At 36.3% G+C, this 17,197-nt stretch overlaps 1 protein-coding gene across 1 annotated transcript in view; it reads right to left on the minus strand.

Moving 5' to 3' along the window:
- LOC124542179 (cytoplasmic aconitate hydratase-like) overlaps positions 1–17,197 on the minus strand; it is a 50,471-nt gene that overhangs the window by 31,376 nt on the left and 1,898 nt on the right. Inside the window, exons 2-11 of the mRNA XM_047120119.1 lie at positions 9,778–9,873; positions 8,232–8,398; positions 6,920–7,065; positions 5,583–5,652; positions 4,865–4,927; positions 4,130–4,256; positions 2,676–2,806; positions 1,836–2,007; positions 893–993; positions 170–286 (exon numbers count right to left, since the gene is read on the minus strand). Coding sequence (XP_046976075.1) covers positions 170–286; positions 893–993; positions 1,836–2,007; positions 2,676–2,806; positions 4,130–4,256; positions 4,865–4,927; positions 5,583–5,652; positions 6,920–7,065; positions 8,232–8,398; positions 9,778–9,873 — 1,190 coding nt within the window. The remainder of the gene's footprint in view (positions 1–169; positions 287–892; positions 994–1,835; positions 2,008–2,675; positions 2,807–4,129; positions 4,257–4,864; positions 4,928–5,582; positions 5,653–6,919; positions 7,066–8,231; positions 8,399–9,777; positions 9,874–17,197) is intronic.

Below are 17,197 nucleotides of genomic sequence, written 5' to 3' on the forward strand. Positions count from 1 at the left end.
TAAACATCTAACTCTTAGTATTGCACAATATAGCTGAGCTGTGAACAAATCATGAAAAACGTAAATCTTAAATTTGATTATCTTTATTCCTGCTTCCATTGGAATAAGTTATAAGTGTTCATATGTGTGAGTGTATATGCTTGTGTGTGTGCATGTAACTTTAACTAACCTTGTTACTGAGACACTCGTTGAAGTCCTTCTTCATAACGGAAACTGATACTCTGTCCTGCGGCCGTTTCGGGCCGCTGACTGACGTCACAACTGTTGACAGATCCAGTTCTACCACCTGTAAAGTTCAAATAAAGAATATATTATCGATTTGTTTTTAGTCGAATTGTTTTTTAGACGAATTGTTAATAGTCGAATTGTTTTTCAGACGAATTGCTTTAGTCGAATTGTTTTAGACGAATCGTTTTAGATGAATTTTCCGCAAATCCCCATTTAGTATATAACAATAACTATAACTACGTTATATAATCGTAAATCGACTTTTAAGTAGTCTAATTATTTTTCATTTCATCTTACTTAATACAAAGTTGAATACGCAATTATTTTTATTATATTTTAGTGCATATATATTTGTTTTAAAATAGTGTTTTGTTTGAAGTCGGTTTTTGTAATTGTCAAAAATTTTATTTTCTCAAAATTAAACACTAAATACATAACTGTTACCGTCAAAGTACCATACATACGCAACTGTTGTTTTTACCAATATGACGTCACCAATAAGCGTTATTGCCATTATAAAAAAATATTTTAATATTGACTTTAATTTTATGACAAGAAAGCGTAGTTATTATCCGAAAATATATTTTAATGGCTTTTATTGAGAAATACAACATTTTTGAAGGTTTTTTTTCGTATCTGAATGCCTAATTAATTGGGTTCTAACCTCTGAAAATACGGGATCCTGGGCGGGGTTACTGTAATCCCTAAACTGCTTCGTCGCCTTCAGATAAGCCTCGATAATTTTTATCTTTTCTGCTGAGCGATCTGTAACACGACAATAATAAAAATGTATATGTAACACCTTCTGTGTTTGAGTCGCTCACAACTAAATCAATGAACTGAAATGTATGTAAATTGGTGTATATAACTCCATAATAAATATATATATTAACAACAGCCTGTAAATTCCCACTGCTTGGCTAAAGGCCTACTCTCTCTTTGAGGAAAAGGTTTGGAACATATTCCACCACGCTTCATTGTGAAGCATAGTTGACGACCTCAGTTTTCGAGTGTGTACACCGGTTTTCATGGGTACGCCACTCCGAGGTCCCGGGTTCGTCCGGCCGAGTCGATGTAGATTACCATTAGTTGTCTACGTCGTCTCGGGTCTGGGTGTTTGTGCCGTCGTTACTTCTGATTTCCACAACACAAGTGCGTTAGCTACTCACATTGGGATCAGAGTAATGTATGTGATGTTGTCTCATATTTATTTATTTAGTATACTAGTATAGTAACAGCTTGTATAAAATTTCGCGTAACACTCTCTACTGGATAGTACCACCAACTCATCAGATATTCTACCGCTAAACAACAGTGCTCAGTATTGTTGTGTTCCGGTTTGAAGAGTGAGTGAGACAGTGTAACTACAGGCACAAGGGACATAACATCTTAGTTCCCAAGGTTGGTGGCGCATTGGCGATGTAAGCAATAGTTAATATTTCTTACATCGCCATTGTCTATGGGCGGTTGTGATCATTTCCACCAATCCATCATGACCATCAAGTGGCCCATATGGGCTCCGCCAACCTATATCATAAAAAACCAACATGCCCATATCAGCCTTCCTCATAACTTCTCGACAAAAACTGACTGACTGAAAAACTCACTCGTCTGACTCAAGTACTGCAACGACCGCTCGTCGACCGGGAAGTGCGCGACCGTGGCACCGAACTCCGGACACATGTTGGCGACCGTCGCTCGGTCCGCTATGCTGAGCGCCGTCACGCCCGGACCGAAGAACTCCACGAACTTGCCGACCACGCCCAGCGAGCGGAGATGCTGAAACGCGAGTTTTCTGGTTATGGACCAAGTTCGGTCCATCGTCATGTGGGCCAAATTTGGTCCATTTTTAATTGGGCCAAAATTGGTCCATTGTAATTGGGCCAAATTTGGTCCATTTTTATTTGGGCCAAATCTGGTCCATATTTTAAGCATCTATAGTACGATTATGTGTTCTAATATTATATATACGAAAGTAACTCTTGTCTGTTTGGATGAAATTTAGTATGGGATACTTTAAGTCCCCGCTGGGAGGATATATGCTACTTTTTTCAATTAAATCCCCCGAGAGATTAAAGCGGGGGTTTACAGTTAGTGTTCTAGAGGTAACATTTTATAAATTACAACCATTTTATAGCGCAGCTAGTCTAAAGTATAATTACTTAAGACTTATATATTAATAAAAGTAAAAACCCTCCATCAGATCCAGCACACCAGCAGTTTGTAATACCTGGTATATGTCTTATCCAATCATATGTAGTAGCAATTAATCTAAAACATGTATTGCATGGACCAGGAAACTGTATCAATTGACATATCAAGATTAATAAGCTCCATTGAATTCTTGTTTACTAGCTCAAAAATACTATGGACCAATTATAGTCCATGGATGGACCAAATTTGGTCCATGGACCGATTTCACTCTATTAACAAAACCGAGTCGCTACCTTCGTGATAGTCAGCACGAGGTCCGTTGACGTCACCAGCGGATTCAGCTGCCCAATGAGCTTGTAGCCCACCACTTTTGGCAGCAGCATACTAATTGCTTGACCGAGCATTACTGCCTCTGCTTCAATGCCTACGAACAAATATTATTGGGCAAAGTGGAAATTCTCATCTAGTAATTCAATTATTTACACATGTGGTCCATCTAACAACGAATGGTCAACAACAATAGCCTGTAAATTCCCACTACTGGGCTAAAGGCCTCCTCTCCCTTTGAGGAGAAGGTTTGGAACATATTCCACCACGCTGTTCCAATGCGGGTTTGGTGGAATACAAACGTGGCAGAATGTCTATGAAATTTGTCATATGCAGGTTTCCTCGCGACGTTTTCCTTCACCGCTGAGCACGAGATGAATTATAAACACAAATTAAGCACATATTATGGTGGTGCTTGCCTGGGTTTGAACCCGCAATCATCGGTTAAGATGCACTCGTTCTAACCACTTGTCCATCTAGACGCTGGTGGAATGGTCACCAGTGCCCAAACATTGGCGCTAATTTATTCATTAGAAGCATCAGAGCACCACCAAACTTGGAAAGTAAGTTAAATCCCTTGGCAGTAGACCCGACTGGTTAGTTACCATCATATATACTGCCAAAGAGTACCATTTAGTATTGTAGAATTTCGATTTGAAGGATGAGTGACCCAGTGTAACTACAGGCACAAGGGCAATGATATTCTAATAAACGGATATGTTATATCCATACTAAACAACAGAAAAAAGTGTGCCGCGCCGGGGACCGTTTATTTTACATTTCGTTACAAGTAAAAAGGATAGCTTGATAAAAACAATAAGTAAAAGGGCTAACTAGATGTTTTAATTACGCAAAACGTATCACTACGTAATTATGATGTATTATAACGTATTGCTACGTAAAACGACTAAAGGCAAACGTCCCAATTGGGACGTTTTCTAGTCTTCACTTTTTGCGCGTTAATAACATCTGTTTACTACAACATCATTGCACAAGGGACATGAAATAGCTCCCAAGATTGATGGTGAAAAAGCGATGTTTAATATTTCTTAAAGCGCCATTGTCTATGGGTGGTGGTGACCATCAGATAGCCCATTTGCCCGCTCACCAAGTTATATCAATTTTGAATTAAAACATAGACATAATATTAGTTCATAAGCGGGTTCACAACCAGGCAAGCACCGCTGATTCATGTGCTTAATTTGTCTTTATAATTCATCTCGTGCTCAGCGGTGAAGGAAAACATCGTGAGGAAACCTGAACATTTCATAGAAATTCTGCCACATGTGTATTCCACTAACCTGCACTAGAACAGCGTGGTGGAATATGTTCGAAAACCTTCTCCTCAAAGGGAGAGGAGGCCTTTAGCCCAGCAGTGGGAATTTACAGGCTGTTGTTGTTGTAGGTAATTATAACTCACCGCCAACACCCCATCCCACGACACCGAGGCCGTTGATCATGGTGGTGTGACTGTCTGTCCCCACCACCGAGTCGGGGTGAAGAAGATCGCCGGTGAATACCAAGCGAGCCAAGTACTCCAGATTAACCTAGAAACCAAAATATATGTTATGATAATATATGATCTGCCAAGCCAGTCCTTAGGCAACAATACATTCTTCTATGTAACATCGGCAAATATCATAAAACCGATCACATCCGAATTGAATACGCCATCCCAAATTATCAATATTTATTTCTCATGTGAATACGATCTTTACACAAACGTAGTAACGTGTAATATCGCACGACCTAATATATTCGTCAATTCGACGCGTCGATTTACACGCACTCGCTGTCTCGGGTCGAACTGACGCGGGAATCTATAGCGACGAATAGCGTCGAGTGGCGCGATAGGGAGCTGTTTCTATTGGTTGTGAATCGGCAGTGATCGGTTTTATTTTTGCCGATGCTACGTCTAAGTTGTGTCGTATTATACATAAGTAATTAAGTGTAATAGTGTTGTATTATATATAGAGATATATTAATCATAAACTCTTACTAGTGCACAATATAGAGTTATAAGCGAATCCCATAAAATACGTAATACTAGTCTCTCTATCTTATATTTAAAAGATAGTTTTGTTTGTCAAGAATTTGACACTTACGACGTTGTGATTCTAGGGAAATTAGTGTAATAAGTAGATTTACAACTTACCTGGTGGACTATTCCAGAACCGGGGGGGACTATCAGCATGTTGTTGAACGCTTGAGCACCCCACTGTAATAAAAAAATATGAATTAGAAACATTTCCACGAAATCAAAAACGGGAATTCAAAGATAGGTGTATTTGAGTCTTAATTTAAAAAAGATAACATATATAATAACTTTTAATATTAACTTTTTTTATGGAATAGGTTGGCGGACGAGCATATGGGCCACCTGATGGCAAGTGGCGTCGTCAATGCGCCACCAACCTTGGGAACTAAGATGTTATGTCCCTTGTGCCTGTAATTACACTTCCGGTTTGAAGGGTGAGTGAGCCACTCACCCTTCAAACCGGAACACAACAATACTGAGTACTGTTGTTTGGCGGTAGAATAACTGATGAGTGGGTGGTACCTACCCAGACGGGCTTGCACAAAACCCTACCACCAAGTAATTTTATCTTGTTAGGTTACCATAAAAAAAACACTTAATGTAAAAGCTTTTCTCTTACCGGTTACGATTGAAAATATTAGCTTTTAAAATTAAACAAATAAATAAATAACAATTTAAGAAAAAAAATAAACCGTCGCTTCTTATTATGAGATCTACGAAATATTTTTACTTGTGTTTGTACACACAGACATATACTCAAGAATACACAGCGTAGCGAATTAGTCTCTCCTGAAAATGGTCGTAAGCGACAAGAGGACGTTATGACTATATTTACCTTTAGAAATTGAAACCGCTCCTGGTTTCTCTCAAACTCTAATTCTTGGTTCTTGTTGAGGGCATCAGGTCTGCGGACAAAAGATCAATTATTAGTATTTGCATTTACGAAGTAGACCACAATCATTATTGGTATCTAGATAGAACACAACAACAGCCTGTAAATTTCCCACTGCTAGGCTAAAGCCTTCTCTCCCTTTCAAATCAAATTAAAACTTATTCAAGTAGGCTATTACAAGCACTTTTGAATCGTCATTTAACAATTAAGTGAAGCTACCGCCGGTTCTGAAAGTAGATTCTACGGAGAAGAACCGGCAAGCAACTCAGTAGTTATTCTTTTTCAATATTTAAAAAAATACAAAGTCATTTTAGTTAATACAATTATTTAAATTAATATATCCTGCTTGGAAGTCAACAGGTATTAACTCCACGCTTTTTTATCATCTATAAAATCTTGTATCGAATAATAAGCTTTTATTACCAATGTGTTTTTTACAAACGATTTGAATTTACGAAAAGTTAAAAATGTCTGCGGAATTTTATTACAGAAACGGATACTTTGAGGAGCAAGGTTAGATACATATTCCACCACGCTGTTCCAATGCGGCGTCGAATACACATGTGGCTGAATTACTATGAAATAAGACACACACAGGTTCACGATGTTTTCCTTCACCGAGAACGAGATTAATAAACACATTTTTCTACGTCGTCTCGGGTCTGGGTGTTTGTGCCGTCGTTACTTCTGATCTTCCACAACACAAGTGCTTCAGCTACTCACATTGGGATCAGAGTAATGTATGTGATGTTGTCCAATATTTATTTATCATTTGGAATATCCGTATTTTTTCTAAATATGAATGAGCATTTCATATTAATTAGAGGCACTTTTCTTAAAGGCCGATAACGCACCTGCAAGCTACCCATTGTTGCAGATGTCTAAGGTATGTTGTACTCAATTTCCATTAAGTGAGCCTCCTGAATGATCATCATCAGAAATGAGGTGATCCGTCAAAGAACCAAAGTCATCGACATAGCCCACCGGATTAGCAAGCTGAAGTGGCAGTGGGCTGGTCATATTTGTCGTAGAACCGACAACCGTTGGAAAAATCGTGTTCTAGAGTGGAGACCGCGTCTCGGCAAACGTAGTGTAGGACGTCCTCAGGCACGGTGGAGTGACGATATACGCAAGGCGGCAGGCAGGAGCTGGATGCGAGTAGCCGGAGAAAGACCGCAGTGGCGTGCACTTGGAGAGGCCTGTGTCCAGCAGTGGACAAAAACGGGCTGATGATGATGATAATAATGATTATGAGCCTCCTGTGGACTTGTCACACTTACGTCCTGGCGAAATCGACTTGCACAGAGTGATCAATGACCAAATCGGCGGGACAAATCGGGTTGATTTTGTCGGGATTACCGCCCAACTCGCGCACCGCGTCCCGCATTGCTGCGAAGTCCACGACAGCCGGTACTCCGGTGAGATCCTGGAAGAACAGATGACATTTTGAAGTGTACTATTTAGCTATTATATATTCACACACACTCTATATCTATAAAGGGTTATTGGTAATTCGACGTATATCCGTTAGGGTAACTAATTGCTATAATTTTAACCCCCATACGCTCAATCCAAAAGTGAACCATTTTTGAGGTATCACGTTTTATTAGCATTTTTCAAAATTTGTCAAAAAGGCAACTTCAAAAATTTATTAAAAAAAAAGTATGGAATGTAATCTTTTTTTTTCTTTTGTTTTATAAAAACAATTAAACACTGGATATTTATCAATATTTAAACAATAATTATCGATCCAAATTTAAAAATGCGAAACGGAAAACGAAATTATTTCAATATTTTTTTGATTTTTTCCCTCAAAAATGCCTTAAAAACTAAAAACAAAATTAACTAAAAATAACAACTAATGAAAAAAAAACTTAATACAAATTTAAAATAAAATTTAGAAACAGAAACAGTTCAATAGCTAAGTTATAAATAAGACTTTTTGTCATATAGCCTAAATAAGCGAATCCGAGAAACTCTCTATAACAGAGCACAGCACACACAGCACATGCTGTGTGTGCTGTGTGTTACACATACAGCTCTACGATGAATAATGCAGAACTCTGTCCTTACTCATTATCCTCACGACGAAGTATAGTACGACACAACTTAGATGTCGCATCGGCAAAATTCGTAAAACCGATCACATCCGAATTGAGTACGCTATACCAAATTATCAATATTTATTTCTCATGCGAATATGATCTTTGCATAAACGTAATAACTTGTAATATCATATGACCTAATATAATCGTCAATTTGACGCGTCGATTTACATGCACTTGCTTCCTCTGACGCGTGAATCTATAGCGACGAATACCGTCGAATGGCGCGATAGGGAGCTATTTCTATTGGTTGTGTAAATCGGCAGTAATCGGTTTTATTTTCATTCCATTGCATTTTCCGATGATACATCTAATTTGTGTCATACTATACCTGCATTCATCATCGCCATTTCACCACCAACCTTGGGAACTAAGTTATGTCCCTTGTGCCTGTTACACTGGATCTTCAAACCGGAACACAACAATACCGAGTACTCTGGTTTGGCGCCAAGTAAAACGTGTTTAATAATGATCAATGGTACTACACCTGTAGGATAACTCGTGCCGGTTTGAAGGCTATTTCGACTCCACTTTCAGAATTCTGATTCGTCTCCCAATCGAGAACGTTCCTGACATCCTTCTCGAGAACTTGGAAGTTGTCGCAGTTACGGATGCAGGACTCGACGAGGACACGGATACTGTACGGCAGGCGATCTGGAAACAGATTGAAGATCAAAATATACTTTATTCCATTCGCATTATCCTTCTAACCCAAAGGTTGTCTGGAAGAAATGGCTTATAAGCCATAAGATCGCCTTTTGCTTGGCCAATTTTGTTCGAAAGAAAATATATTTTGGGTCTATATACATAAGTATATTTGGTGTGCAATAAAGAGTTAAATAATAAAATAATATTCTTGTAGGCGTCAAGATGCATTTTTGAATGTAGAATCTATCGAGAAGAACTGGCAAGAAATTAAATAGTTATGAAATCCTCTAAATGGTATCGGTCTGAGCTGAGATGACCCAGTGGTTAGAACGCGTGCATCTGAATCGATGATTGCGGGATCAAACCCAGGCAAGCACCGCTGATTCATCTGCTCAATTTGTCTTTATAATTCATCTCGTGCTCAGCGGTGAAGGAAAACATCGTGAGGAAACCTGCATGTGACAAATTTCATAGAAATTCTGCCACATGTGTATTCCACCAACCGCATTGGAACAGCGTGGTGAAATATGTTCCAAAACTTTTCCTCAAAGGGAGAGGAGGCCTTTAGCTCAGCAGTGAGAATTTACAGGCTGTTATTGTTGTTGGTATCGGTCACCGGACATTCTTGAAAAAGAACTGCTAAAAGAACGATGCCCATGTTTACGTCTGTAGCATATTTAGAGCAAGCGCGAACTGGTGATTTTTGTCACGGTGACTGTTTCGTCACTCTCGTGAATATGTATGGAGTTGCGCGCACGTTACGACGTGACAATTGGGTGACATTTGTGTCCGCCTCATTCGTCATTGCTGTGAAAAAGCGTAAGCTTTTTCACAGCAATGATGCGCGCATTGCTGTGACAAATAACTAGCGACAAATTTGTCACCCTCGTCGTCAGTCTTTCGCTATCTGCACTTTGGCGCGCGCAAAATGGCGTCACTATCAATTCAAAACGCAAACATTCGTGAAGACGATACTGATAATGATGTTCTAATAGAAGAAGTGGAAAAGAGACAAGCTCTTTATGATAAAAAATTGAAAGAGTATTCAGGTATTCACGTGAAAATTAAAGCGTGGGAAGAAATTAGTACCCAGTATTCTCTTCGCTTTCTTTTTCTCCCGAGTCTCACGAGTTCACAGAGAACGACCGTCTCTTCAAAATCCATTGTGGCAAATGACACTTCGATTTCGAAAATGTTTTGTCACTGTCTCTATTAATGAGCGCACTCCGCTTTGGAAATGTGACGTGACAATGACAAACACTTTAAATTCACCGTGACAAATCACCGCTAGCTTAGTATCAGCATAGCACCCGTGCGCTAGGTCGCTATTTAATATATAATTTTGTATATACTGTTTATTTTCCAAATACATAAAAAGGTCTTACCATACTTATCTCCGAGCTGTGACAGATCATAATACTTGTAGGTCTTTCCGCCCAATTCCAAAGACTTCAGTAATTTGTTGTACGGATTGTTTGATGCTGAAACAAATACATAATGATATATTAATAGGCTTTATGCTAAAGGGATAAGGTTCATTTCTGATTGATACTTAGTATGGCTTTTTTTTTATTCTTTGATTTTTAAGGGGCCTTTGTAGGCAGCCTATATGTCGGCCCCATCGTTACACGCTAAATACAAACAAAAAGAGTAGGACTAAATCAGTTTAAGATAATTACTAACAAATTCATATATTTTGATTGCTGAAATACTGGAAGGCTTACTAAGAATAGAATTAAAAACACCAATATTAAATAAATTTAAATTAAGTTCGCATTTTAGTGTTTCTCTCAAACTGTGGTTACGGACACATGCCGACAACAAGTGTGAAACATCTTCTAATACACTGCATACTTCACAATTGGGAGTGTCACTTTTCCTCATCAGATGCTTAAATTTGACTAGTGGTAAAGTATGGCTTTGTAAAGGTCTATAAATATCCCTCAAACAAATGATATATGAGTTATTGCACGCGGTTTCTTTATACATTGGTGAAAAAGGCATACTATTCGATACAAGATTTTATAAATGATAAAAAAGCATGTAGCTAATACCTATTTACTTCCAGGCATTACATTACATACATATATAATTGTATTTAACTAACAATGACTGTATTTTTTAAATATTGAAAATGAGTAGCTACTGAGTTTCTTGGCGGATTTTCTCGGTAGAATCTACTTTCCGAACCGGTGGTAGCTTCACTTAATTGTAAAATGTCGATTCTAAAGTGCTTGTAAAAGCCCACTTGAATAAAGTTTATTTTGATTATGATTTTTGATGAATATAGCAGGGGATATATTGAATTTACTTTATTATATACAATTACTAATATATTTAATTGATCAAGAATTTGTGAAACTGTAATTAATATTATTTTATATGGCATAGCATTTAATACTGGTAACACTATTTCTTATTTTAAAAATGATTGAGCTGTCATTAAAAAACAATTGGACGATAGCGGAGCATTGTAACAAAAGGTAGAGATATTGGACCATCATTGCAAACGTAAAATGTACTTGGTGGTAGGGCTTTGTGCAAGCCCGCCTGGGAAGGTACCACCCACTCATCAGTTATTCTACCGCTAAACAACGGTACGCAGTATTGTTATGTTCCGGTCTGAAGGGTGAATGAGCCAGTGTAACTACAGGCACAAGGAACATAACATCTTAGTTCCCAAGGTTGTAAAGAATAGTCAATATTTCTTACAGCATCATTGTCTATGGGTATGGTGACCACATACCATTAGGTTGCCCATATGCTCGTCCGCCAAGCTATTACATAAAAAAAGTAATCTTAATTGGGCCATCCTGAACTACTGAAATTACACACAATCTCATCCCAATAAAACTAATTGGGCCATCCTGAACTACTGAAATTACACACAATTTCATCCCGTTAAAACCACAGACTCATCCAATCAGATATTCTGCGATATTATCGAGAAGGGAGATACCTTGACACTAAGTATGATGTCATTTGTTTTGATCGAATCAATATTTCCTATTTATATGAAAATTGCCACTTTATAATCTAATTAAAACATAAATAAAGCTCGACACACACGTGACTACTATACTATAATATATTTAACTAGCTTCTGCACGCGACTTCGCCCGCGTAGATTTCGGATTTGTGACAGGATTGCATATCTCAAAAGAAGATTAATATAACTTATAGAGATACATAAAAAAAATTAAGAAGATGATTCTGGTAGATTTTTACAACTTGTGTCCGAAAAACCAAAATATCTTACGGAACCCTATTTTTTCCTAAATAAAATTTAGCCTATGTTACTCTTGAAAAATGTAGCGTTCAAATGGTGAAATATTTTTTTAAATCGGTCCAGTAGTTTTTGGGCCTATTCATTACAAACAAACAAACAAAGTTTTCCTCTTTATAATATTAGTATAGATAGTAAAGATTATTTAAAGATACACCACAGTATTTGAAATATAACACTTAAAACAAGAATACAGATAAATGTCAGATACAACTTCAAACACTTAATAGGTATATACAGCATTAATAGTTGCCTCCAATAACAATTTTTCAACTATACTCTATTCAATAAATACTACAGACTGCAATAATAACACGCTTATTAATTATTTAACATTTAAATATTATAGCAATCTATCAAGAGACGATGCTATACATACTAGCTGAAGCTACGGCTTTACGCGCGCGAAATTTTTAAATACAAACTTCCCCATTTTACCACCCTTAGGGGTGGAAATTCGTAAGATCCATTCTTAGAGTCGAGATGGCCCAGTGGTTACAACGCGTGCATCTTAACAGATGATTGCGGGCTTAAAACCCAGGCAAGCACTACTGAATATTCATGTGCTTAATTTTTGTTTATAATTAATCTCGTGCTCGGTTAAGGAAAACATCGTGAGGAAACTTCCATGTGTCTTGTTTCATAGAAATTCTGCCACATGTGTATTCCAAGCCGAATTGGTACAGCGTGGTGGAATATGTTCCAAACCTTCACCTCAAAGGAGAGGAGGCCACAGAAGCAGGAAATTTACAGGCTGTTGTTTTATATAGTATGATATATCAAGACTTTTCGAATTCGCAATAACTTCTTTTTTATATAAGAACTCACAAGATCGATTATCAGTGAAATGAAGGCACAACATACTTTACTAACCTAGCTGTACTTTATGTATAAGTTGTTACAAGCGGTCCTATGCTCAGACTAGTGACGTCACGGAAATCAGTCGTCACGTCAAATAATAACTGTTAAGAAAGTTCCCCACCCCAGTGGCGGATTTACAAATAGGCTAAGTAGGCTGGAGCCTAGAGCGGCAGATTTAGAGGGGCGGCAAATTTAGCCCAAATTTGTTACTATCTTACAGAAATTAAAAAAAAAAACATATAATTATATGTACACACATTACATCCGTAATCCGTATACTCGTCACTACATAGCGGGTTGGAATCATACTAATAACGGGAAAAACCGATGTAATGAGGACGATGGAACACAAATCATAAATGTTGCAAAAAAAAAGTAGAGGCGGCATAAATTGAACAGCCTACTAGCGGCAGATTTACTTGGTGGTAGGGCTTTGTGCAAGCCCGTCTGGGTAGGTACCACCCACTCATCAGTTATTCTACCGCCAAATAACAGCACTCAGTATTGTTGTGTTGCGGTCTGAAGGGTGAGTGAGCCAGTGTGACTACAGGCACAAGGGACATAACATCTTAATTCCCAAGGTTGGTGGCACATTGATGATGTAAGGAATAGTTAATATTTCTTACAGCGTCATTGTCTATGGGTGATGGTGACCACTGACCATCAGGTGGCCCGTATGCTCGTCCGCTAACATATACCATAAAAAAAAAGATTTGTAAATCCACCACTGCCCCACCCCAATGCCTACGTTCTGAGCCGAGATTCGATCATATGAGACATAAACCCTTAGGACTCCAAGCAAACGTCACTCGTAACCCGAGAGCTCAAAGTTGAAGGCTAAATTACCCCCCCCCCCCCCCCCCCCGTTGACGCTGACGCCAGTGTGGCCAACCGTAATCGATGCAGACACAAAAAAAAGTAATTAAAATATTTTCGGATCAATAGTTCATTTTAATCATCGTGCAACACACTTCGTAAAATTAAATTAATACAAAATTAATATAAATATAAACTGAGTATTTATTAATAACAAAATAAAACAATGAAACGGCTGAATCGAATTATGACGAAATTTTCACTGATAGTTAATATTTTTTAAAAAGTTAGGCTATAATAATACTTTAAGAAATAATATGTTACGGCGCGCCTGTATTTATAACAGGATCCAAGAAAACTTTCGAAAATATTAATTTGTAAAATTTAAAAGAGCGTTCGTTGGAGACGATAGCCTCCATGTTTCAACTAACGAAAATATATTTATTATTATTGTATGAAACCAATGATATTCTAATAAACAGATATGTTATATACCCATACTAAACAACAGAAAAAATGTGTGCCGCGCCGGGGACCGTTAATTTTAGTTTATTTTAAATTTCGTTACAAGTAAAAAGGATAGCTTGATAAAAACAATAAGTAAAAGGGATAACTAGATGTTTTAATTACGCAAAACGTATTACTACATAATTATGATGTATTATAACGTATTACTGGCATAATTATGATGAAAACGACTAAAGGCAAACGTCCCAATTAGGACGTTTTCTAGTCTTCACTTTTTGCGCGGTAATGACATATCTGTTTACTAGAACATTATTGTATGAAACCAATAGTTTTAAAAAAAATCATTAAAAAAAAGAAAAACCCGCTGAGTTTCTTTCGCCGATTGTTCTCAAGTCTGAGATGTTAATTTCCGAACCGGTTAATTTTTTTTGAAAAATTCTGCTACTTCACTAAAAAACAAAATGGAGTCGTTTTAGTTATCAAATTTCTATCCAAACACATTCATGACAAAGCGAATAATATACCTCGTGATAACTTAAATACGCCTTAACAAGGCCATTCGAAAAGATATCATATTTATGAATTACTGATAAAATTCAAATTGTTTTAGAAACAATGACTCGACTAAAACTATTACCAACTGATATTTATAATGAACGCGTCTTTATTTTATTCCAAGCTTAGGAGAAAAGCCAAATAAACAAAATTTGACAGCAATCATTGGTCGACAGCTTGTTTAATCTGTGATAATCACACACTTTTATCATTTTATGAGAAAATGGCGTTTCAAACGTCGACGAAACTGTTATCGAAATTTTGGAAGTAAAATTAAAGTGTACATAAGTAGTTAAGTGCTATATTGTTGTATTATAAATAAAGATATATTGTAGACCACAATATATATATACATATATATATATGTTTTTTTTCCTTCTATTTGGATACGCTATATGTAGATAAATAAAACTTACTTTTACGTATTCAAACAGTAACAGCCTGTAAATTTCCCACTGCTGGGCTAAGGCCTTCTCTCCCATTAAGGGGTTTGGAACACATTCTACTTACAACTCGAATGTGGGTTGGTGGAATACACAGAATTTCGATGAATTTAGACACATGCAGCGTTTTTGACGATGTTTTCCATCAACGCCGACCGAGATGAATCATAATTGCACAAATTAAGCACATATATACATATATATATAGTGGTGTTTGCCTGCGTTTGAACCCGAAATCATCGGTTAAGATACACGCGTTCTAATCACTGGGCCATCTCAGCTCGCACGTATTCCAAACAACTTGCTAATAGCTATTGAATATTTCTTTATATAAAACAATACAATACAAATACACTTTTACTGCATTCATCTACGGTAATTTTACTTCCAAGTCCGATAACGGCTTAATCGAAATTAAAAACGGCACATATTCGCAAATACATAACGATTATCACATATTACACCAACGACATAGCGTCAATTCGATGTAAATTGTTTAAAGTAAATAAAGTAACAGCTTTAAGTTTCCCACGGCTGGGATAAGGCCTCCTCTTCCATTAAGGAGAGGTTTGGAACATACTCCACCACGCTGTTCCAATTAGGGTTGGTGGAATGCCTGCCACACATGTAGCAGAATTTCGATGAAATTAGACACATGCAGGTTTCCTCACGATGTTTTACTTCACCGCCGATCACGAGATGAATCATAAACACAATTAAAACGCAGTTAAAAACATGAAACATACACGATAAAATAAAAAAAAAAAATTGTGTTCTTGCCGGAAAAGCCAAAATTAAAAAAAAAAACGGAATACCATAGATTATTCGAGCTCTCAAGCAATGACATCGCATTAAAAGCATATACAATACGGATACTTCACAATTTGTTTACAGCTATATAATATACAGGATTGTTGGTAATTCGATGTATATCCGATAGGAGGAGATTATTTGCAATAATTTTAACCCCTATACGCATAATGCAAAAATTAACCATTTTTGAGTTATCACGTTTTTTAGCTTTTTTCAAAATTTGTCAAAAATGCAACTTCTAAAATTTATTTTAAAAAAAGTATGAATTAAAACCAATCTTTTTTTCAATTTTATAAATACCATTAAACATTGGGTATATGTGGATGTTTAAATAATAATTATCTACCCAAATTTAAAAATCCGAGACTAAAAACGAAATTATATCAATATTTTTTTGATTTTTTTTTCCTCAAAACTGCCTTAAGAACAAAAAAATCAATATCGAACTTGGCCTGCAAATTATTTCAAAAACATGCCCGTTTTCTAAGCTTTCCAAAAATGTATAAAAATTAGGAATTTATTTCAAAGCAACCGAAATAAAATGACCCGAAAGGACGTTTGTGGAAATTCGTATTCGAATATGAACGAATTCGTACTAAAGGTCGCTCTTTAAAATTCTAAGAAAAAAAAAAAAGAAAAAAAAACTTACTTAACTGACTTACTTAATACAAATTTTAAATAGTTCAATAGCTAAGTTATAAATAAGACATTTTGTAATATGCATATGGGGGTTAAAATTATTGCAAATAGTCACCCCTATCACCACCTAACAGATATATGTCGAATTACCAATAACCCAATAACCACACTAATATCTTTGAAAGAAACAGTGACAATCTTTGTATAGACTCAAAGAGGAAAGCTAAATTATTTATCTGTGTCCTGTCGGCACAACTAACAGTCATTAAACTAAGAATTGTAAGGTAAACTAATAACAACTAGTTTCCGCCTTCGCAGTGTCAATACATCCTTCCTTAGACACCATATTCATTTATAATAAGAATCCATAGTTTTGTCGCTACGGTTTTTGAAGTGGGCAACATTATAAAAAAAAGAAAACATTGGCGGGAATTTAAACTTCAAAAAAGTAATAAATATTCAATGTTATTTAGATAATTTGATTATTAATGTAACATAATTTCAATTCATTTTAATTTATATGTTTGTTATAATTTATTAATTTTTGATTATTATATAAATTAGTACCAGACTGCACTGATATATAATTGATATGAGCATGCCGTGAACATATGCTTAGGTATGTAATCTAGCTCAAAATTGTGTAATTTCGTAATTTTAATGCATGTTCTGATTGTATTCTGTTTGTTTACCAATTAATAAATAAAATAAATAAATAAACTAGCTCTCGACAGAATATGCTGGAGCCGGGAACATTGTGATAACTACAATTTTCATTACTGTATCTCTTTATACATCCTTTGCTTAATTTTAATAAAGAAGAACGTTATTAATCAATATCAAGAGTTATCTTTCAACAATTAATTAACAAAAATAGCTTATAATAGTTACTTTTAACTTGTCCTATTAAAAATTTTAAATCTT

Source organism: Vanessa cardui, chromosome 30 (genome assembly GCF_905220365.1).
Source record: "Vanessa cardui chromosome 30, ilVanCard2.1, whole genome shotgun sequence".
NCBI lineage: Eukaryota > Metazoa > Arthropoda > Insecta > Lepidoptera > Nymphalidae > Vanessa > Vanessa cardui.